The following is a 23,869-nucleotide window of genomic DNA, read 5'->3' as shown; positions in this document are numbered from 1 at the left end:
TTGTTCCTTTTGAAGCACCTTTTCCTCTCATAAGATATTTCTTGAAATCTCTGGTTATCATAGCCATTTCATCATCTTCAAGATCTGATCCTTCTGAAATTCTGAGAGCCAGACTTCTTTCTTTCTTTGGAGCATCCATCTTCATTGTTTTCCTTTTCAATTCATAGGTAGTGAGATTTCCAATCAGTTCATCCAACTTCAAAGTAGCAATGTTCTTGGATTCCTGAATGGCAGTGATTTTGCTTTCCCGGGAGATTGGCAAAACTCTAGTTAGAATCCTCTCCACCTTGTCTTCTTCCAGGATAATCCTTCCAAGAGACTCAAGTTCATTTGTCAGTGTAGTGACCTGGTATACATTTCTTGGATAGTTTCTCCATCCTTCATAGTAAAATTCTCATATTGAGAATACAGCAGTGTTCCTCTTGACCTCATCACCTGAGGTGTTCCTTCATGAGCCACTTGTAAAGTGTCCCAGATCTCCTTGGCAGTAGTACAGCCTTGAATCCTGCTGTACTCATCAGGACCAAGTCCACACACTAACCATTTCTTGGCTTTTGCATTTTTCTCCCATTTCCTTAGATCTTCAGCAGTACAATCTACTCTTGTCTTTGGAACATCCACTCCTTCAGCATTCTTCTTGGTTGTGGCTAAAGGACCATCAGTGATGATATCCCAAAGCTCATAGTCTTCGCCCATTATATGGTCCCTCATTCTATTTTTCCACCAAGAGTACTAGAGGCCATTGAAGAGAGGAGGCCTGGCAGTGGATTGCCCTTCCCAGTTCCCATGTGGTGCACTCATGTTGATCTTTTCCTAAGGTGTTAACCTCTTCAAGGATAACCCGCTCTGATACCAATTGATGTTATAAACGTCAATACCACACAAGAGGGGGGGGGGTGATTTGTGTGGTACCTAATTTTCGCGTTAGAAGAACCTGGTTCTTCTAAGTGTTCTAACTACAGCAGTTTGCGGAATAATAAATACTGAAAGTAAAGTGCACAGAAATTTTTACGTGGAAAACACCTGGCTCAAAAGGTGAAAAAACCACGACCTACTACTCAGTAGGATTTTCCCAAACTCCACTAAAATCACTGAGCCAAAAACTGCATTTACAAAACTCTTTGTAAACCTAAGGATTAACTCTAATCCCAGTGTAGCACACAGCCTCAACTGTTGCGACAATTTCAAGTTAACTCTAACTTGAATACTCAATATACCTATTACAATTGCTTCAAGATAAAGCTGAAAGGTACAATATGAAAACCTACTACAATTGAACTAAACTTAGAATAAACACAATGATGAAACTGGTTCTTCTATCTTAGTTCATGTAGCTTCAGACGTGCACACTTGTATCTCGCATATGTTGCAGACTTGATCTTTTTGCTCACAAATATGCTTAACTTCTGCTTATGTGCAACTACCTGTAAAAGAGAACAACCGTTATATTTATAGAGTTAGTAATCAGAGTTTGATAAGAACTCGAATTGTGGATCCTTTGACAATTCGAGTCCAAGAACAACTCTAACTCCTAATCCATATTCTTGATCCGGATATAATTCTCTTTTCATAAGGAGACTTCAACTCCTTATCCTATATGCAATCTTTTCGATCAATTCAGAAGATATTGTTGATGATCCTTGAGACTTATCTTCTTCACGCGTATGTCACATGTGTAAGCATATCAACACTGTGTCTCACATGATGGACCTGGTTCATGACTGAGTTCATTTTGTCAATCTTCAAAACTTCATCTGAACTTGGGCCAACAACAAGTTAAAACGTGACCCAAAAAGCGGGTATAGATGCAAATTCCCCGAAAAAACATGGATTGAGCTTGTCTTGTAGAGGCCCAACTTAACGATCTTGATCCATAATATTTGGGAGATTTTTAAAAATAGCCAGATTTACAACTGGTCGTTCAAAAATAGCCCAATTTCAAAAGTAATCGAAATTTAGCCACTTTTTATGTAAAGATAAATCTGAGCGAAAACACTGTTCAAAACCCGAAAAATACTCCAGTATATTATGCTGGAGTTCCAGCATAAGTATACTTGAACTCCAGCATATTATACTGGAGTTCCAGGATAGTATGCTGGAACTCCAGCATAATATGATGGAGTTCCAGCATAAATACACTAGAACTCCAGCATAATATACTGGAGTTCCAGCAAGTATAATGGTCCAGTATAATATACTGGAGTTTGGAGCACCAGTGCTCCAGTCTCCAGTATATTATACTGGAGCCAGCAAAGTATATCGGTCCAGCATAATATGCTGGAGTTCATACACAAGTGTACCGAACTCCAGTATATTATGCTGGACCGGTTCTATTGCAGCAAAATAGTGGCTATTTTTCATTGACTTGGTAAACGCTGGCTATTTTTTTTATTGACCAGTCCGAAAGCTGGCTATACCGTGCTATTTTTACATAATATTTACATGTCTACATTAGTAACCTGTCTTGATTTCCAAGTTACTAATCTAGTTTCCTATGGAAAGTTACCATAATTATCTTTTCTGATAATGTAAAAAGACCTTTACACTGTGTTAGTATGTAAAAGTTAACTTCATTGTGGTTACTTTTCATATTGTTTACTTCTAAGTTCCACCTATAGATTTCTTACAATTCACTTCTTTCAAGCTTTTTATCATTCTCATCTTTGTGTTACAACACTTAATTGAAATAGCTAGTTTAGTCCTCCTAATAGTGTTTAAAACATATTGAACGTGAAACAAAACTTTAACTAATAAGCATTTAAAAAGAAAAACAATTGTATGCTTTTGGTTTTTCACTGCCACATTTTCAAATCTAAAATTTAATATTTTAAGCAAAGATAAAGGAGGAAGTGACAAAGTAACTTTTTGTTGGCCCAAGAACTGCAGTTTTGAAGAATGACAAAAGAACTCAGTCATGAACCAGATCCATATTGTGAAGCACAGTCATGATCAACCTATACATATGAGATGCACGTGAAGGAGATAAGTCCTACTGATAAAGCAGCAATATCTCCTGATCTGATCGAAAAGGTTGCATAGAGAAAGTCTCCTTATATGAAGAGAACACAATCCAGGATAAAGATAGTGTTAGAGTTTGATATCATCATGAACTCTTCTGCGATAGAAGAGCAGCAATTGAGTCCCAATCAAACTCTGATTACTAACTTATTAAATAACAGTGATTGTTCTCTTTTACAGGGATTGCACATACGCAGAAGTTAAACTAAATTGAGAGCAAAAGAGCAAGGCGATTTTGCAAGCAATTTATGTGAGATTTGAGTGTGCACTCCTGAAGCTACTTGAATGAGATAGAAGAACCAGTTACATTGTATCTATCTTTTATTCTAGTTCAATTGTAGTAGGTGGTTTAAAATTGTACCTTTCAGCTTTCATAGAAGCAATTGTATTAGGTACTTAGAGTGTTCAAGTTATAGCTAACTTGAAGTTGTCGCAACAGTTGAGGCTGTGTGCTACAACGGGATTAGAGTTAATCCGTAGGTTTACAAAGAGTTATGTAAATGTTGTTTTGGCTCAGTGATTTTAGTGAAAGTTTGGGAAAATCCTACTGAGTAGTAGGTCGTGGTTTTTTCACCTTTTGAGCCAGGTGTTTTCCACGTAAAAATCTTTGTGTTCTTTACTTTCAGTATTTATTATCTGCAAACAGTAGTAGTTGGAATGTGGAGGTGTTTACCCTTAAAACGGATAACAATTAAATTTAGGTAAAATCCACTTTACACTCTTAACCTTTAAGGGTTGAGAAACAATACGCCTCTTACATTTTTGAATGGGAAAGAAAACCCCTTATGCAATATTTTTTTTGTGAGAGTTTCTTTTTTAATAAATAGATTTTTTTTCCTCTCTCTATCCTTTCAAAGGTGAAGTATTAATATTATTCATCCAAACCAATATTGAATTTCATCTTTCTTGCTTGTAAAATTTAAGATATTTTTCTATTATGTTGAGGCTATTGTTAAATTTTTGCAATAAAGAAAAAAGCTTGCATACAAAATTCAAGAAATATGTTGAACGCTCATTCACCATGGATGCTTTAGCATTTCAATTTGAAGGAAAAAAGATACACTAAAATAGTAAATTCTCTGACATATATATTAGATGAAAGAATTATTGCTATGAGTGTTAATTTATTTATGTATTTTCTTTATATATAGAATTATTATACTAAAGCCATTATTAAACTTTACTTATTTTGAAAATATCTTTATTGTTAAACTTTACTTATTTCAACCAAAAAAAATATCTTTATTAAACAGGAATTATAGTTGATAATTTCATATTTGAAAATTTATTATGGAGGCGCTTGTTGCATTACATGATATCTTAAACTATGTGGGAAGAAGGTTAAAGGGAAATTCCATAAATTATATAGATCCTAATTGTTTGTCATATCTTGAGTTTTTGGCTATAATAAAAGAACTTGGTTATTCTAAAAATATCTATGAAAAACAATATTTACAAAAAAAAAAAATTATTTCACCGGAAAGCTATTGCACAAGGGGGTTCTCTTTCCTATTCAAAACGTTAAGGGGGTATTGTTTCCTAACCTTAAAGATTAAGGGGGTAAAGTGGATTTGACTCATTAAATTTGTACGCGGTTTTAAGGATATATGGATTCACAAATAATCAAGAATATTAGATAAATGAGTTAAAGATAAATATCAAACCAAATGTAATGTTACGGCCCAGCTCGAACATATATTGAACAGTGATTTTGCACTAGATCGGACCCTTAGCTCGAAGCCAATTATGAATGAAAAGCAAACAGTGAAGTAAGAACTTTACAATAGCTAGAAAGCAACAACAACAACAACAACAACAACGACCCAGTGAAATCCCACTAGAATAGCTAGAAAGCAGAAAAAGAATTTATATTGCCTTGGTTTGCGTGTTATGATGTGCCCTCAAAGAAAGAAAAACCTCTCCTTTATATAGTAGGAGAGTTTCATCCCTAGTACAAGTCTAAAAAGGGTAAAAATCTTTCTTTCTCATTAATTAATTATATGTAACCGCTATCGAGCAAGATTCGCGTCGTGATATCCGGTTGGTTGCGGACATCACGGCCCCTCTATCCGTTACGTACAACCGTTCATTGTGCTTTCCGAAGATTCAGGACTCTCCCATGTCCGGGATGTGTCATTTTATCAGGTCCGATGGCGAGCACTTCGTTCACTTTTTACAGACCTTGATACAAAGAGTTCCTAGCTTCGATTTTAATTTCGTATGTTCATGCCCTCACTTCATTTTATTCACCGGGAAATCGGGGTGTACGTTATCCCCGATTTCACCTGTATATAGATAGTCCCCTCATTTTTTGGAGAGTAGGTTCACTGAAACGATAAAAGCGATAGACGAACCCCGATTCCTTCCTTCGTACGTTACAACCGAGGTGACGGATAAGCCAAAACGTTTCATTCGACCGTTTGACCCTTACAATGGATCCTAACCGCCAAGCCTTAGCTTTTAACAAATTAAGTTTTCTTCTTCCCTTGCTAAAGACCTTAATCCGAGGGTAATGGCCCCTAGTATTCGAGATCAAACTCGTAAGGGCTCGGATAATGTTGACCCGAAGCAAACGATCATCGGCTCCGGTTTGAAACTGGTCTTCAAATCTAAGTTAGCACGTTTTACTGTTGCCTCGTTAAAACCCTTGCCGAAAAACCCACAGTGGGACAAAATCGATTCAAGGAAAAAAAGAGTGCAACACGTGCTTTCAGACCTAATAGCCACATCCATCCTTGGCCGTTTACCTGCATATATTAGTCCGATTTATAACATGATTAAAAAGTAATTGAGTTCGTACCTTAGCAGCAATACCGCTTTAAGTGTTCCACATTCCAATTGTTCGGTAGTTGTATATCGTTTCCCGCTTCAAGTTTATACGAGCCTTTGCCGGTTATTCCGACAACCCGATATGGTCCTTCCCAGTTTCCCTTCGTTCGGGTTCCTGGTGTGTAATGTTACTTTCCTCAAAACCAAGATCCCAACTTGAAAGTATCGGAGGCTGGCTCTTTGGTTATAGTACCTTTCTATTTGGTGTTTCTGTGTGGCCAATCGGACTAGGGCGGCCTCCCGCCTTTCATCCAATATTTCAGGCTCGTGGTCATGGCCTCGTCGTTTGACACTTCTATCGTATATTGGAACCTGCAGCTCAGTTCTCCCACTTCGACTGGTATTAAGTATTCGGTTCCGTAGACCAACAAAAATGGAGGTTGTATGGTATGCCCACAGGACTTCAGGTAGGATTTCCTTCCATTTCCCTTTCGCACCGGTCAACCTCTTTTTCAGGTTTTGAAGTATAGTCTTGTTTGTTGATTCTGCCTACCCGTTCCCACTAAGGTGATAAGGTGTTGATAGTATCTTTTTGATCGTGTGATCCTCGAAAAATTTATTTACCTTGCTGCCGACGAATTATTTTCCATTATTGCAAACGACCTCGGCTGGTATCCTAAATCGACATATTATATGGTCTCAGATGAAGTCAATGACTTCTTTCTCCCGGACTTTTTCGAATACTTGAGCTTCGACCCATTTGGAAAAATAATCGGTCGTGAATAGTATGAATTGAGCCTTATCGGGTGCCCATGGTAGGGGACCGACTATGTCCATTCTCCGCATCATAAATGGCCACGGGGACAAAACCGAGTGGAGCATTTCTACCGGTTGATGGATCATCGGGCCATGTCTCTGGTAGTCATCGCATATTTGTACAAAGTCCTTCATATCTTTCTTCATTTCGGTCCAGTAATAGCCGACCCTGATTAATTTCCGAACCAAAGATTTTGCCCCAGAATGGTTCCCGCAAGTGTCTTCGTGAAATTCTCTCAAGGTGTATTCGGTATCTACCGGTCCCAAGCATCTAGCTAATGGGCCATCGAAGGTTCTCCTAAACAATGCCCCTTCGACCAAGCTAAATCTAGCAGCCTTGGTATGCAGGGCTCTCGATTCTTTAGGATCCGAGGCAATTTTCTGATCTTTAAGTAGTCTATGTACTTGTTCCTCCAATACCATTTAAACTCATTGAGTTTACTTCGGCGTGGCTTTCTTCTATCATCGACTTCATGAGATGCACTACTGTTCCCGAACTGAATTCATCGACATCGACCAACGACCCCAAGTTAGCCAGAGCATCGGCCTCGCTGTTCTAATCTTGGGGTACATGTTGCAGGGTCCATTCCCTAAGTTGATGCAACATTACCTATAATGTGTCTAAGTACCTTCGTAGTCATTCCTCTTTTACTTCGAACGTCCCATTAACTTGATTTACCACGAGGAGGAAGTCGTACTTAGCTTCGATCACCTCGGCCCTAAGGCTTTTATCCAATTCTAGACCTGCAATCATGGCCTCATACTCGACCTCATACTTGGCCTCATTGTTAGTCAATTTCACAGTTCTAATAGACTACCTAACTACATTCCCCGTAGGTGGTTTTAATATGATCCCGAGCCCGGACCCTTTCGTGTTTGAGGTATCGTCCGTGAAGAGGGTCCAAATTCTTGAAATGATCCCCGAGGTTAACGGTAGTTCCTTTTCGACTTCGGGTACTAAGGCTGGCATAAAGTCAGCCACAAAGTCTTCTAAAATCTAATTTGATGGCGGTTCAGTGTCGATACTCGATATCGTACCCGCTAATTTCTACGGCCCATTTAGCCAACCGGCCTGAGATCTCGGGCTTGTGTATGATGTTCCTTAGTGGGTAAGAAGTAACGGCATATATGGGGTAGCACTGAAAGTACGGCTTTAGCTTCCTAGAGGCGCTTAGCAAAGCGAGCGCTAATTTTTCCAAGTGAGGATACCTTAATTCGGCCTCGTCTAGAGTTCTACTAACATAGTAAATAGGGAATTGCGTACCTTCTTCCTCCCAAAATAATACTCCACTTACCGCTACCTCGGAAACCTCCAAGTAGAGGTACAACAACTCGTCTGCCTTCGGAGTGTGCAACAGGGGCGGACTCGATAGGTACTGTTTGAGTTCTTCCAAAGCCTGTTGGTATTCTGGGGTCCAGGAGAAATTATTCTTCTTTTTTAACAGTGAGAGGAGTCGATGACTTTTTTTTAGGACCTCGAGATGAAACAGCCTAGGGCGGCTATTTTCCCGGTCAGTCTTTGGACGACCTTGACGTTGTCCACCATGGCGATGTCCTCTATGACTTTGATTTTGTCGGGGTTGATCTCGATTCCCCGATTGGATACCATGAACCTGAGGAATTTTCTTGATCCGACCCCGAATGTGCACTTCTCTGGGTTCAGCTTTATATTGTATTCCTACAGTATGTCAAAGGTCTCCTACAAATGTTTCAAATGGTCCTTTGTTTGCAGGGATGACTAACATGTTGTCAATATAAAATTTCATTGATTTTCCTATCTGTTCTTTGAACATCCGGTTTACTAGGCGTTGATAGGTGTCACCGGCGTTCTTTAATCCAAACGGCATTACACTATAACAGTAGGTGCCAAATTTAGTGACGAAAGAAGTCTTTTCTTGATCTTCCAAGTCCATCCGAATTTGGTTGTACATGAAATAGGCATCGAGAAAACTGAGTATCTCGTGCCCGTTGCGTCGATCATCGATTGATGTTTGGCAACGGGAAAGAATCTTTAGGGCATGCCTTGTTTAGATCTTTGTAATCTACATTCTTAGTTTATTCCCTTTTTTAGGTACTACCACTACGTTAGCTAACTAGTCCGGGTATTTAACCTCCCGGATGGACCCTATTTTAAGGAGTTTGGATACCTTGTCCTTGATGAAAGCATGCTTGACCTCGGACCGCGGCCTCCTTTTCTGTTTAACTGGATGGAACTTCGGGTCTAAACTCAACTTATGAGTGGTTACCTCCGGTGGGATCCCTGTCATGTCAAGATGGGACCGAGCGAAATAACCTATGTTAGCTTTAAGAAAATCAATAAAAAATTTCCTGAGCTTGGGGGTTAAACCCGTGCCCAGGTATACCTTTCGTTCTGGTAGGTGTTCATTAAGTATGACTTGCTCCAACTCCTCGACCATCGATTTTGCGGCATCCGAGTCATCAAGAGCTATGAACTATCTTGGGACTCCGTAATCTTCCTCATCGTCTATTTCTCGTTTCTCCGGTTCGACCGAGACCGACACTAGTGATTTCTATTTAGTTTCTTCCTTGGCCGGCTCCGTGTTCCTTGATGTCGAAACTCCGGGCACTGGGATTACCTCGTCGACCACAAACATCTCCTTTGCAGCTGGCTGCTCTTCGTAGACCGCCTTAATTTCTCCCGATAAAGGGAATTTCAACGCATGGTGTAAGGTAGAGGGTACCGCCCTCATGTTGTGAACCCACGACCTTCCGAATATAGCGATATACCTCATGTCCCCTTCGATTACGTAGAACTTTGTCTCTTGTATTGTCCCGGTGGTGTTCACCGACAGGGTTATCTCTCCTTAGAAGTTTCACATACCATGTTAAATTCGTTCAACACCGGGACTGTCGGCACTATTTGGTTCTGTAGCCCCAACTGCTCTATGACCCTTGATATGATGATGTTGGCCGAGCTACCTAGATCAATCAACATACGTTTAATTAGAGATTTATTGACAAGCACGGATATTACCAACACATCATTGTGAGGTTGTACGATGCCCTCGGCATCCTTGTAGCTGAACGAAATGATTCCCTCCGGCACATAATCTCGGGTGTGTTTTTCCCTTGTGATAGATACTTTAGTGTGCTTTATCATTGGCCCTTGGGGGACATTGACCCCTCCATTGATCATGTTGATGACGTGTTGGGGCTCCTCTTGTTCGGTCTGTTTGTTGGCGTCCCTGTTCCTGAAGTGGTTTTTGGCTCGATCACTCAAAAATTCTCGGAGGTGCCCATTATTGAACAACCGGGCAACTTCTTCTCTCAATTATCGGCAATCCTCGGTCATGTGTACATGAGTGCCATGATAATTACATATCAAGTTAGGATCTCTTTGGGTAGGGTCAGACTCAATAGTCGAGGCCACTTGGTTTTCTTTGATGCGCCCGATGGCTGATACGATACAGGCAGCGTCAACGTTGAAGTTATATTCTATGGTCTCAACGCCCTTACAAGGTAGTGATGAGTTTCACGCGCTCTAAGCCTGGCCTGCACGCAGTTAGGAAGATTGGCCTCAATCTGGCGCTTCCTACCTCCGAACGACCTATCGAAACCATTTTTGCTCATCAGACCTCGGCTATTGGGCCCTCGATCACTTCTCTTTTCGTTCCTCGCGGGGTGATGCCCGGACCCATTTCCCCTTAGGTCCGCATTGTATGGTTGGTACCAATCCCGGACCAACATTGGCTCATGATCGACGACTGTCTTAGACCTGTCATCGGCCCTGATGGGATAAAAATTCTAAAAGGGGCTCCGAGTTGGTCGTCCTTGACTCTGATCTTTGACTAGTACCTATTGTGAACGTTGGCCCAAGTTACAGGTACTCTACCAAATTTTATTTTAGCTGTTGTGAAACCAAGGAGCTTGGGGGGTTAAGTTATTGAGTGAATGCCTGAACGGCCCAATCATCTACAACAGGAGGCAGGTCCATCTGTTCCATCTGAAACCTTGAAAAGAACTCCCTAAGTATCTCGTTATCTCTTTGTTTAACCTTGAAAAGGTCCGATTTTCTAGTCTCGACCTTGGTGGCCCCGCCATGGGCCTTCATAAAAACATCTGCAAGCATGGCAAACGAGTCAATGGAATTTGGGGTTAAGTTGTGATACCATATCTTCGCTCATTTTGACAAAGTATCCCCGAATTTCTTCAATAACACCGACTCGATTTCATCATCTTCTAAGTCGTTCCCTTTGATGGCGCATGTATAGGAGGTCACATGCTCATTCGGATCCGTGGTTCCGTTATATTTTGGAATATCGGGCATACGAAACCTCTTCGGGATCGGCTTTTGTGCTGCGCTCGGAGGGAAAGGCTTTTGGATAAGTTTCTTAGAATCCGTCCCTTTCAATATCGGGGTTGCTCCCGGGATTTGGTCGACCCTGGAATTGTATGTTTCCACCTTCTTGTCACTGGCCTCAATTTTCTTCCCACCTGATTCCACCTGCTTCTTTAATGCTTCAAGCATTTTCATTATCTCGTAGGTTGACCCCGGGCTCACCTTCACCCGGTCTCTCGGTGGTTTGTTCGTTTCTTTGGGTGCTTTCCCAGGATTGTTCGGGCTCGACCCTACTAGGGCGTGGCATTGATTCTGTAGTTGTGCTATCGCCGCCTGCTAAGCCTACAATATTTCAAAAATTAGCCGCAGGCTTACCCCATTAACTTCGCCTTTGGGCGCTTCTCGAGCTGTTAGTCGGGGTCCTCCGTGAAGCTGTTTTCAGGATCAGTTGGCAGATTGACGTTGATAGCCACCTGTGAGTTGGCATCGGCCGTATCGGCAACTAGGACTCCGTTGGGATCAGCAGGGGCACCTCATTGCTAGGCACCAGATTATTGTTTTCGCCGTGATGGCTAGACTCAGCATCAACGTTCAAGTGGGCAGACTGAGAATTTGACATTTTTAAGCTGATCTGAAATTAAGACTTTAAAGAACAAGCATAAAATAGAGTGTGATAGGGAGATTTGTATCAAACCACCACTATTATCCTTAGCCCCACGGTGGGCGCCAAACTGTTTATCCTTAAAATGGATAACAATTAAATTTGTACGTGGTTTTAAGGATATGTGAATTGATTCAATACAAAATAATCAAGAATATTAGATAAATGAGTTAAAGATAAAATGAATAATTTAACCAAATGTAATGTTACGGCCCAACTCGAACTTAGATTGAACAGTGGTTTTGCCCTCGATCGGACCCTTAGCTCGAAGCCATTTATGAATGAAGAGCAACTAGTGAAGTAAAACTTTTTACAATAGCTAGAAAGCAGAAAATTGAATTTGTATTGCCTTGCTTTGCGTGTTACGATGTGTCCTCAAAGAAAGAAAAATCTCCCCTTTATATAGTAGGAGAGTTTCATCCCTGGTACAACTCATAAAAAGGTAAAAATCTTCCTTTCTCATTCATTACTGATGCGTAACCTCCATCGAGCGAGATCCGCGCAGTGATATTCAGTTGGTTGCATATATCACAGCCCTCTATCCGTTGCGTACAACCGTTCATTGTGCTTTCCGAAGTTTCAAGACTCGTCCCGAGTCCGGGGTGCGTCATTTTATCAGGTCCGATCGCGAGCATTTCGTTCACTTTTTATGGACCCCGATACAAAGAGTTCCTAGCTTCGATTTCAATCTTGTATATTCATGCCCTCACTTTGTTTTATTCACTGGGAAATCGGGTTGTACGTTATCCCCGATTTCACCCGTATACACAGGAGGAACTAGAGGTACAAAATACTATCATTAAAGGTTAAATATGCTTGGTTTGGATATTATAGGGATCGGATTCCAATGCAACAATGAAGGAAACACAATTTTTATTTTCTCTTTCTTGTTAGCTAGAGATAGAAATACAGTACGTTCTAATATGCCGATTCATCATTCATATCACTTCCTAAGTATGTGTTACGCATACAGCAGCATTTCTTTGGTGAGATATGTAGTTAAACCAGAAAGCTCCCAATTATTTGCTTTCCTGTTTTATTCACAATGCCATCGCATTCCTTTCTCAAACTTATTACGTACTACTATAATTTTTATTCATATGATCGTCTAGTACTTCATTTTCCACTATACTATCACTAGTGATACTTATTTTCATGATTGAAAATATTTATTATTTTTACCTCCAATTTAAGCACATTGTTGCTGTCCTTTAACACAAAAAGCACGTAAGGTTGAGGCATGATACTTAATGAAGCAACTCACTACATGCACCAAGTTGAGGTTAAAATATAGACCTTTTTTTAAAGTTGAAACCAAATCCTAATTAGGTCCAATGCACGTTCTCATAAGCTCAACCTGAATAGATTTGAATAAATAATAAAGTAGGCTTGTGTTTATTAAATTCATTTTTAGGGGGTTAGGGAGAAGGGGTCTCTACTTGGAAAGAAATCATCTCCTGATTAAGATAACAACATCGTAACTCAAAGATCCCATGTTCGAGTTGTATCCTTAGCATTGTTACTTTACTATGAAATAAATAAGAGAAGTATAGTCTATTCACCATTCACACCACGACTTTGAAAAATAAGGTCACACATATACTGTTTACTACTCGCATTATTACCACAACTCTGTAAGTTTTGGTGGTAATAATAAATACTTGCAGTTAGGCTAATTTGTGAGTCTGTTACACCTGCTAAATCAATATGAATCGAACTGGATCTCCCTTCTCCCCTTTTATTATTATTATTAATTTTTTTTTTTTTTTTTGGGGGGGGGGGGGGTAGGAGGTGGGGGGTGAAGAGGACACATTTATCCTTGTCCCAAACAGATATATAAACATTTTTGGTAGCCTAAAGAAGGAGTCCAAGTGGTGTACTGAAGATTCGATTGGATTACAGAAAATAAGCTGCAATCCCGCCGATTTGATAACACTCGCGTAATATTTGAATGCTAATGCTTTTGATGAGTCGTGGAAACAACTATTTGCCATTTGGTGATAGATATTCTAGTACAGAATCTGGGAAGCTTCCAATTTCTTTCCTAGGCTAGTACGAGGAAAACACCAAGTTCGTCCCAGCACACCAAATCATGTCAAGGATATGACTAGAGAAATATTTGTGTTTATCGCCTATGATTTAATTTCGTTTCACATAACTGTAAAAACTCCACAATGTCTGTCAATTCATGTTTTTGTCGTTCTACATCTTTTGGCTAACTGTCAATTCAAACCTTCGCACTAGAGGAGAAGATCTTAGCTATTTTGTTACCAGAGACAGCAAGATATTAATTAGTCACAGAAAAGAAAGGAGAACCTTATAATAGTTGCAGGTTTCTGAAGATATGTAATGAGCACCATTCTAATTTTAAAGTACTTTTTTTTAACTATAGAAGAAAAACATACAACAAAACTAAATTACCTTTCTTCCCCCCAAAACCCCTTTCTGCTAACCTCATTCACCTCAAAATAGTGCAAGTGCCCCAAAAAGAAAAAGAAAAGAACGGTATTTCATGCACAATGCAACAAATGATTAAACAATGCATTTTCAGCAAAGGTAGTACAAGGAAGAGAAGCTACAATGAAGTATATTATTGTGCTGACAAGTGCAATCACTTGATGCTTGCTCGGGGAATTGAAGACGTGCATGGTCCAGCAGATGTCATGAATGGGATTCCTTTGAATGTGGCGATTCCTTTATCATCAGTGAAAAGGTTCTGCAGTACACGATTCTCACATGAGAAACATCTAAATGGATAAGGAGACGACTAAACGATGATGTGATATTTTTATCATTATAAGTTTCCCTTCCACGTTTTATACAACACATCATTTCCAAGCAGGTTGAGGTCGGCTATATGAATTTATGAAAATTTACCTATACCACATAGTTAAAAAGTTAATGCAACCCTAATTTTACAGCTTCTGAATTCTAAACAACTGAAAACTCAAAAAGGGACCCTATCTTTCTCGAGCTAAACAATTAACTTAGAAGAATGCCCCCGTCTCTCTAGTAAATTAATCAGTCTCATTCTAATAACCATGGTAAGCTACATCATGAGGTTTTTCACAAGCCATGAGTTTCATTATATATTTGGAGAGTCAATCAGCCTTGATAATATATGAATAGGTTTTCTATTTGTAATTTGGCCCAAAAGACTCAAGCCTCTGATGAAATTGAAAAAGCCAGTTGAGAATGAGATCACAATCATGAAGAGCAGTCAGTTACCAATGGATTCTAGCCTTCTACTAGAAGTAGTTGCCAAGTGCCAACTAAGAGAACATGACAGATAGAGCTCTGAATGCAGTAAGTTTACTCGTCCACCAAACATGACAAGATTTAGATATGCAGAAAAAATCAAAGATACATACCACGGCAATCTTTTCAAATTGTTTCTTTTTGGGGTTCAGAACATCTTCTGGTTTCCCTTCATGCCTAGATCGACAAATGCAGACATTAATAAACCATAACAAGAATCTGAGTCTTACATTAAGAATACATGGTACCAAAAAGAACAGAAGCCATAATGGCATATCCAGCCTAATGGCACAACTTGAAGAAAATAGACAAAACACATGCTCTTTAGGGCATCCATAAACCATAATTACTGTCAAAATGAGGGAGAAAAAGAACACCACCAGAAAAAGAGAACTATGATCTTGAGGTCACTCGATCTAAAGGACTGAAAACTGACTAGTATCTAAGGGCACTGGAATTTCAAATGTAATTTTTAAAAAAATCACCTTAGTTGAAAGACCTTGCTTGCTATAATTCTCTGCTTCTTAAGGTGGTAAATATAGTAGTTCCGAAAATCTTGTGCCATGAAACAGAAAGGGGACAAAATTTAGAAGGGTAATGGCAGAAAGGTAGAGTCCAAGAATAAAAAGGGACATGGGCCATATGTTTTGTGAAAGAAAGATTTTATTTATTTATTTTTATGAAGGAAATCTTTTATTAATACATTCCACATAATATATATTACGTGAATCGGTGCCATAAATCAAGCGCACAGAATGTGGAACTTGAAATTTATGCAATACCAACAGGTTTAGCTAAAAAAAACATACCCAGAAAATAAGATGAATTCCCCAACTTTGGCACCTTCTGGTGCTATCAAAGGCTCCACCACAGTATGATCTTCATTAGAAGCACATAATACCTATAAAGAAAATTAGGAAAAAAGAGTTACTATCAGTAAAGAGCTTGAGAGATAGTACTGCGAACAGAGAGAATACTACAAACAGGTTGACTTGAGCTGGACAGCTCTACACATTCATCTGACCCATCTTTCTTCAGATATAATACCTAAATATTCCTATGCACAAACTACATTTGTCTGGATTTCAAACTGCTTTAGTGGATATGTTCTAACTACCTTAAGAACGCTAGATATCCGAATAATGAGAAAATACAATAGTGACCTATTTGAAGTGAACACACCCAGATAGCAAATGAAAAGTTAAAAAACCATTATATTAGGAAGAGGAAGCAGAACATTCAATATAACGCAAAAATTAACTAGCTTATGCTAATCTGCAAGGATTTAGACACTACTGGAAAATATATGGTGAAATTAAGCATAGCTTAGATGGGAAGATAATACCATTCCCTCTGATGCTACATCCCTTAGTTTCGATGGTTTCATGTTTGTCACGAGCACCACAAGGCGATTCTGCATGGACAACAAAAAATAATTATTAGAAATAAAAGCTCCCAAAAGAATGCAGCAAATACCAATTCAAAGCAGCCAGAAATATAGCATATGCTAATGCTTAATGACAGAGAGCATACAGTTAACTGCTCCGGACTGCAAAACTTTGCCAGGCCACTAACCACTTGCCGACATTTTGCTTCTCCAACATCTATCTCCTCAACCAGTAAGCTATACACAGGGATAACGCAGGAAAAGGGTTCAAAACAGATTGAATAACATATAAAGTTGCTAAGGCATGGTATCACCAGAACTTGAAAAGGACAAAAGGGAACGGATAAGTATCAGGAAAGAGACTACAAATAAAAAGAATGAAAAATACAATACCTATCAGCTGATGGATGTTTCCATGCTTTTTTAATATGGCCAATCTGTAATTTAAGCAAACTAACACTGATATCTTTATCTCTCTCATCTACCTTTTCAGGCAACTTCTTTTCAGCAGAAGTTTGATTATCTGCAGCAGCTTTCTTCTTCAGATATTTAAAGGGATAAGTGTTAGACAGTTAGAAACAGTTTAAAATTTGGGATATTTCACAGAAACTAAAAGCTGATAGCATCAAGAACGTGTCATTATTCCAAACAAGTCATGCCAAAGTACCTAGGACTGCAGCAAAGACACTAATCATAAGTAATGACAATATTTTCTTCTTATTTTTTTTATTGAGGAATGTAAGTGTAGTAGTGACAATATTTTCTATTACTGTCACTAATTGAAAAGGCAAAATTTTCTGCCACTTGCAACAAACGGTCAAGAGAACCAGAAACAAAGTTAAATAACAAAAAAGTTTTAACTGTAAGAGGAACAGACCCAAGAACTTTATCAGCAAATAAAAACAACAGAAGGCCAATGTGTTACAAGTAACATACCGCACCACTACTGTTCTTTGTTTTTGAGTCTGCATCTGAGCTACTAGCCTTTTTGGTCTCTGACTCAGTTTTTTTGACATTTGACTCCACTTCTACCTTCTTCACACTTTTTGATGCCTGAATTAATGTCAGGGAAAGAAGATATTAAAAATAGCCCATTCCTGGAATTTGTTGGGCCTAAAAACTAATCGATGCAAGGAATGATTCAAATCAAGCTAGTATAGTAATTCAAAAGCATTACCGAGAATAGAGTGTTTTAATAAAAATATACCACAGTATGCAATTTAATGCAGTTAATTTGTAAACATTCCATAAAATATGCGTTAAATGAATTGCCACAAGTAACAAAATGAATTATCACGCATTTCTGTCTCCACTTTTATTTCAGTAATGAAGAAAACCATTTATATTGTTCCATTAATGAATACTGCATTAGACTGGATGTCATTGCTCCTGTTCTGGTCACTGGAAATGTAGCAATGCATGGAAAATGGAGTTCAAACAAGTCACAGAGCATATCAATTCTGCTCTCAAGCTAATTCTTCAGAAAGTCTAGCTCAATGCAGTAAAAGCATTACTCACAGGTGGCTCAAATTGGACCTTCTCCAGCAAAATAGTTTGGAATTTATCTCCGAAATCACCTTTAATCTGCAGAAAAATAGATGTATTCAATAGAATGTGTGCTGATGTCTTGCTCAATATAAATCTAGGAGCAATCAAACTACTTCACATTGTTTACTCATAACATATAAAATTCAATTATTAAAAGTAGTGGTTTTCTGTTTAAACACTGGCTAATATTTTGCAAGGCCGAGCATCACAGAATGGATTAGACTTGAAATAAGAAATGATTTTTTCCAGTACTCATAGATGGAGAAATAGAAGGAACTAGAGAGTGAAAACAGTACCAGGAGCCCAGCTGTGCTACCTTGATTAGTTTTAGAAACAAACAAATATTCTCCAGGACTCACCCCGAAAGCCTTTCATTAACTCAACTTCCTAGGCCCTCATTCACTCAATTTAAACATACCATGAGGAACAAAACTAAATAATCCAATTTCAATTTTATGGTATGGTTAGTAGACCAGCTTCATGTCCTGCACACAGGTTTTGCTCCAAATATTATCACAATCAGTGAAGTTGTCCTTTTTTTAAGAATGTGATAACTTCCAGAAAATGAAAAATTTGTCCATTTCCTTAGTTAAATGGATAGTGCAGGGAATTTTCCGCTTTGCGATATTCCAGTTTTACTAATTGGTTGTTTTCTTCTCAGAAATTCAGAAAACTGGAGCAGAAAGACAAATCTTTTTGTCTGCCTGTTTTTGTTCAATCCTAACAAGGGAAGAAAGCCAGTTCTCCTTTTTGTTCAACAGAGAAAAAACAAAGTAGGAGCTATATACACAAGTGAAATGGTTAAAAAAGCTAATTACTTTTACACCTAGCTCTATTATTTATTTGGATGTCATGAGCAGTATATTCGGATGTCCATAATATCAAATTCCCTATAGCATTTGTAGATCAGAATAGTTTTCTTTTTGCATGTGATGGTAATATACCTGAACATTATAAAGGACTAACTTTTCAATTTGAAAACAAAAAAAATTACATAGTAGCCCCCACATACTTTTTCACTCAAATTAATCAAAAATATATTCGACTACAACGATAAACAAGTGTACCAAATCTCACAGCTAACTTTCGTTTCATACTGTAATCATCTATATGTCTTTTCAGTTTTCCTTGTCAAAATAGTAACAACATCAACAACAATAACAACCCAGTGTAATCCCACAAGTGGAGTCTGGGGAGGGTAGGATGTACGCAGCCTTACCGCTACCCTAGAAGGGCAGAGAGAGTGTTTCCGATCAAAATAGTAACAACAACCACCAAAAAACGAAAATCATAACAGCAACCAATTTCCTTTTTCCCTTGTAACAATTAATCTTTTCTCTATTACTCAATCCTCAAGACAAAGAAAGTCACAACAAAACTAAACCAGCTTTTACAATCTGATGATAAAATGACTGACATTATAACGACCCGACCGGTCGTTTTGAGCCTTAGCATTCCGTTCGGTTGTTTAAGACCTTGTGTAGCTTCATGTGATGTATTATAACTTGCGAATATGCTCGGTTTTGATTTATGAGAGGTTCGGAGGTAGTTTGGAAGAGAAATTTTTATTACGGAAGCTTTAAGTTGAAAAAGTTGACCAATGTTTTGACTTTTAAGTAAACGACCTCGAAAACGGGATTTGATGGTTCCAATAGGTTTATGTGGTAATTTTTGGACTTGGGCGTATGTTCGGATTTGGATTTGGACGTTTCTAGAAGGCTTGACTCTTTTTGCGGAAAATTGACAATTAGAAGGAGGGAAGAGTTCGTAGGTTTGATCCGGTATTGACTTTAGTGTTAGCAGGTTCCGATTGGTGTTCCGGAACTTCGGGTAGGTTCATTTAGTTGATGGGGACTTGTGTGTGAAGTTTGGTTGTGATCTGGAATGTTTAGGCGTGGTTCGAAAATGTTTGGGGAATTGGAATGTTTTGAAAGTTAAAAAGAAGAATTTTGATCTTCGATTCTTGATTTTGATGTTATTTATGGTGTTTTGAGCATTTGGATAAGTTTGAATAAGGTACTAGGACTTGTTGGTATGGTTGGATGAGGGCCCGGGGGACTCGGGTATGTTTCGGACCATTGTGGAGCTTGTAATTGTTGCTGGTGTGTTGCACCTGCAAGGTTTGGTGCGCAAGTGCGATGTCGCTGTAAGCATTTAAATTTTATCGAATTTAAATCGATAAAATAATGTGGACTATATTTTGAATATATTAGTTCAAATAAATATTATGAGCTAATATAATTGGATTAATTAGACAAGTTCAATATATATGGATTAAGTAAATAAGTCTAAATTCATTGGGCTAGCCCATTTAATTGGGGCTATAAGTGATAAGTCCACTTCATTAGGCCCAAAATGTCACCTTTCTAGAGGGATATTTGGTGCCACGTGTGAAATGACGTGGCACGCCAAATCAAACGAAATAGCCAATAGGATCATGCCACGTATCAAAATGACAAGGCATGCCAAGTCTAATTAAAAGGCCAATAAAACCGCGTCACCTGTGCAAGTGACATGTTCTGGCCAATCAAATGCGGCCTTGTCACGCTTCAAGATTGTTCTCATCATAACTCTTCTCTTCCACAACCATAAATAGGGGTCTTCATAACTCACAAAAGACACCAGAAGTCATAACAAGAAGTAAAAGAGAGCTCGTGGATCAAACGTCACAATTTCTCTACAAGCTTCAAGCCTCAAGCAATCAAGTTCAAGTCCAAAAAATCAAGTCAAAGCTCAAGAACGAAGAGCGAATCAACATTCATGGAGTACGAGTTCAAATCAAAGTTCGTGCTAGTTAAATTCAAGATCATCGTTCATGGCTACAAATATAGATTCAAGATCATGCTCAAAGGCCCTTGAATTTATTTACTATTGGAAAGAAGAAATTAGAGGAATCATAGAGATTGTAACAGTCAAATCATTTGAAATAAAATACTACGATTGTTGCAATACTTTTCGGTCTCGATTATTTTCTTGACACAATTTTATTGTCTACAGTCGCACCTGTGATTGAAGGAACACAGAAGTGAAGGTTAGGCCTGGAGCCGGGAGGCTTGCATGTGCGGGGGTTGTCGCAGATGGGATTGCGCACCTGCAAGTGTGCTTGCACACCTGCGGTTCCGCAGAAGCGATGGTTGTGTCGCAGGTGCACGGTCTGGCTGTGGGGTGGAAGCTCGCAGATGCGAGCTTTTGGTCGCAGAAGTGACATTTTTGGCCGCAAATGCTAAAGTACTGGCAGCATTGTTATATTTTGAAGGTTAGCTCATATTTCAATATTTTGAGTTTTGGAGCACGGGAAGAAACGAATTTGGAAGAGAATTTCACTACAACTTTAGTGGGTAACTAATTTCCACTTGGATTTGAATATATATCTTGATTCCCAATGGATTTATACACTTTAATCATTGAATTTTGAAGAGAAATTGCGGGTTTTGTCTAAACTTAAGAGGGTGAAATTTGGGAGTTTGAAGGTTGATTTGGACTTGGTTTGGGAATCTAATCACATATTTGGACTCGTGAGGTTATGATTAGTCGGGATATACCCCGTGACTTAGGTTTTGACCATGTAGGCCCGAGTTGACTTTTGGAGATTTGGTTAAATATTGAAGCTTTATTGTTTGGTATTGATTCCTATAGCTTTGTTTGACGCTATTGAGTTGTATTTGACTAGTCATTTGGAGGTGAATTTGACGGCAAAAGCTATTTTGGGAGGTTGAAGGTGTTCTTATATGAAGGTACGTCTCTTGTCTGTCCTTATAGAGGAAATTCTCCCCATAGGTGATGTATTTGCTCCTTGTTAATTGATTTAGGCGCCACGTATACGCGAGGTGACGAGCGTAAATTTGTAGCTAGGTTATGACCTTAGCCGGACGGAGTTAGGCTTATGATTTGCTTTATTTGGTCTTTATGAATTGTGTACTCATGTTCTATTGATTCTATGATTACGTGAAGAAGCTTATCTCTTATTAGAAATCATGTTTAGGGTTTGGCTTTTGACAAGGTGGGTTGCTCTGATGGTAAGCACCCTCCACTTCCAACCAAGAGGTTATGAGTTCGAGTCACCCCAAGAGCAAGGTGGGGAATTCTTGGAGGGAAGGATGCCGAGGGTCTACTGGAAACAGCCTCTCTACCCCATGGTAGGGGTAAGGTCTGCGTACACACTACCCTCCCCAGACCCCACTAGTGGGATTATACTGGGTTGTTGTCGTTGTTGTTGTTATGTTTAGGGTTTGGCTTGTTGATGTGGCCGTACCCATGTTAGTTTTACTTGACTTACGGTTCGGTGATTATTAGCTCTTGTTGCTCGTGTTTGATATCATGATGTGACTTAAGAATATTAAATTGTTATGAAAAGTTGAATTACATGATTAGTCATAACCATCTCATATTCATGTTATTATTCATCCGCATTTATTATTATGTCCTGGTGCATCTTTATCATATCATATCATTGCACATACATAGTTGGAGAGATAGTTGTTGAGTAAAGGTGAGGATTTTGGCACCAAGGATATTGTGAGCAGATATGGATATGGATTATTGATTATGATTTGATCCGGTTGCATGGCGCAAAAGCGCTTGGATATGGATCGGTCCCTCCGATGTCAGGTGATTATCCATGTTACTTTGGGCCCTGTAAGTGCAGACACCCAGATTGGTGCTTAGTTTGGACACTTGGCTAATGTCGGGAACAAGCATTTGTGTTGTGAAGTATAGAGAGTGGATCATGAGCATGCATTTGCATCTTAGATTCATGCAACAGCTTTTATATAAGCGTTGATCGACCCATATCATGATCAATGGCGGAAGCAAGATTTCCGCTAAGGGGGTTCAAAAAAGAAAAAAAGTTAAAAAATTAGAAGAGATTGTGGCCAGCAAAAATTGAACTAGTAACCTCACAAAGAATTTGAACCCCCTTGACCACTGAGCTATGCTTTTGGGTTGTGTCAAGGGGATTCAAAACATAATATATAGAGGTAAAATTACAGATTTTGCCTTATATATACGGTGTAATTTTTCACCCGAACCCCCTTCCGCCCCCTAAATCCGCCCTTGATCATGATTATGACAAGAATTGAGGTATTTGACATTGCGATTTATCTCTTTGCCTGAAAAGCATGCTTAAATTCAAATTTTACTATGTCTTTACCTTTCGTACTTATTTGATAATGCCATGCTTTATTTCTCGTTCTATATATGCTTTCACTGTTTATTGGTCTATTAGTAGGTGTTAGTGCCGACCTCTCAATCACTACATCTTCGAGGCTAGACTTGACACTTTCCAAGTACCATGGTTAGTGACGACCTCTCATCACAACATCTTCGAGGCTAGACTTGACACTTTCGAGGCTAGACTTGACACTTTCCAAGTACCATGGTTATGTACTCATACTACACTTTTGCACATTTTGTGCAGATTCAGAGGTCGGTACTAGTCATAGCCATCCAGCCACTTAGCAACTAGCAATGGAGGCTTCGTGGTGAGTTGCCATATTTTGTTCGATCCCCAACGCATGGACTCCCCATCCCCTGTCTATCTACCTATGTCTGTTTACTCTTTCCAGACAGATGTTATTAAAAGCGAGGCGAAGCAACTCCAAGTAATTTAAAAAAAAAAGTTTGGGTCTTTGTTTTTGTTATACAAAACAGACCCAAAGTGAAAAGACCCTTCTTTGTCTCCAAAAAGTTTGGGTCTTTGTTTTTCTTCTTCTTCTTCTTCAGTTTTTCTCGTCCGGTGTCGGCGCTAGGGCAGGCGTTGGTTTTTTCCCCCCCTTTTATTCTTCTTATTTATTAATTTTAATATGTATTTTAGTTTATAAAATTAATTATATATATATATATATATATATATATATAATGTTATATTTTCAGTTTATTTGATTTTTCAATGTGTATTTCAATTTATAAAATTAATTATTATATATATGTTATTTTTCAGTTATTTTGATTAATTTTATATGCATTTTCAGTTTATAAAATTAATTATTACTCCCTATGTTCCAATTTATGTGAACCTATTTCCTTTTTGGTCCGTTCCAAAAAGAATGAACCCTTTCTAAATTTGGTAATAATTTAGCTTAAACTTACAATTCTACCCTTAATAAGAAGCTTT

At 38.7% G+C, this 23,869-nt stretch overlaps 1 protein-coding gene across 1 annotated transcript; it reads right to left on the bottom strand.

Moving 5' to 3' along the window:
- On the bottom strand, nt 13,870-17,793 carry LOC109225719 (probable methionine--tRNA ligase; the record flags this gene model as incomplete). Its single annotated transcript, XM_019390485.1, is given in 8 exon segments — nt 13,870-14,280; nt 14,936-14,999; nt 15,632-15,723; nt 16,168-16,236; nt 16,356-16,446; nt 16,603-16,748; nt 17,146-17,262; nt 17,728-17,793. Coding segments are annotated over 8 exon segments (750 nt in total), but the record flags the coding sequence as incomplete, so codon positions are not given.

This window comes from Nicotiana attenuata, chromosome 5 (genome assembly GCF_001879085.1).
Source record: "Nicotiana attenuata strain UT chromosome 5, NIATTr2, whole genome shotgun sequence".
Taxonomy (NCBI): Eukaryota; Viridiplantae; Streptophyta; class Magnoliopsida; order Solanales; family Solanaceae; genus Nicotiana; species Nicotiana attenuata.
Note: the sequence above shows the minus strand (reverse complement) of the source record. Positions and strands in the feature narration are given on the sequence as shown.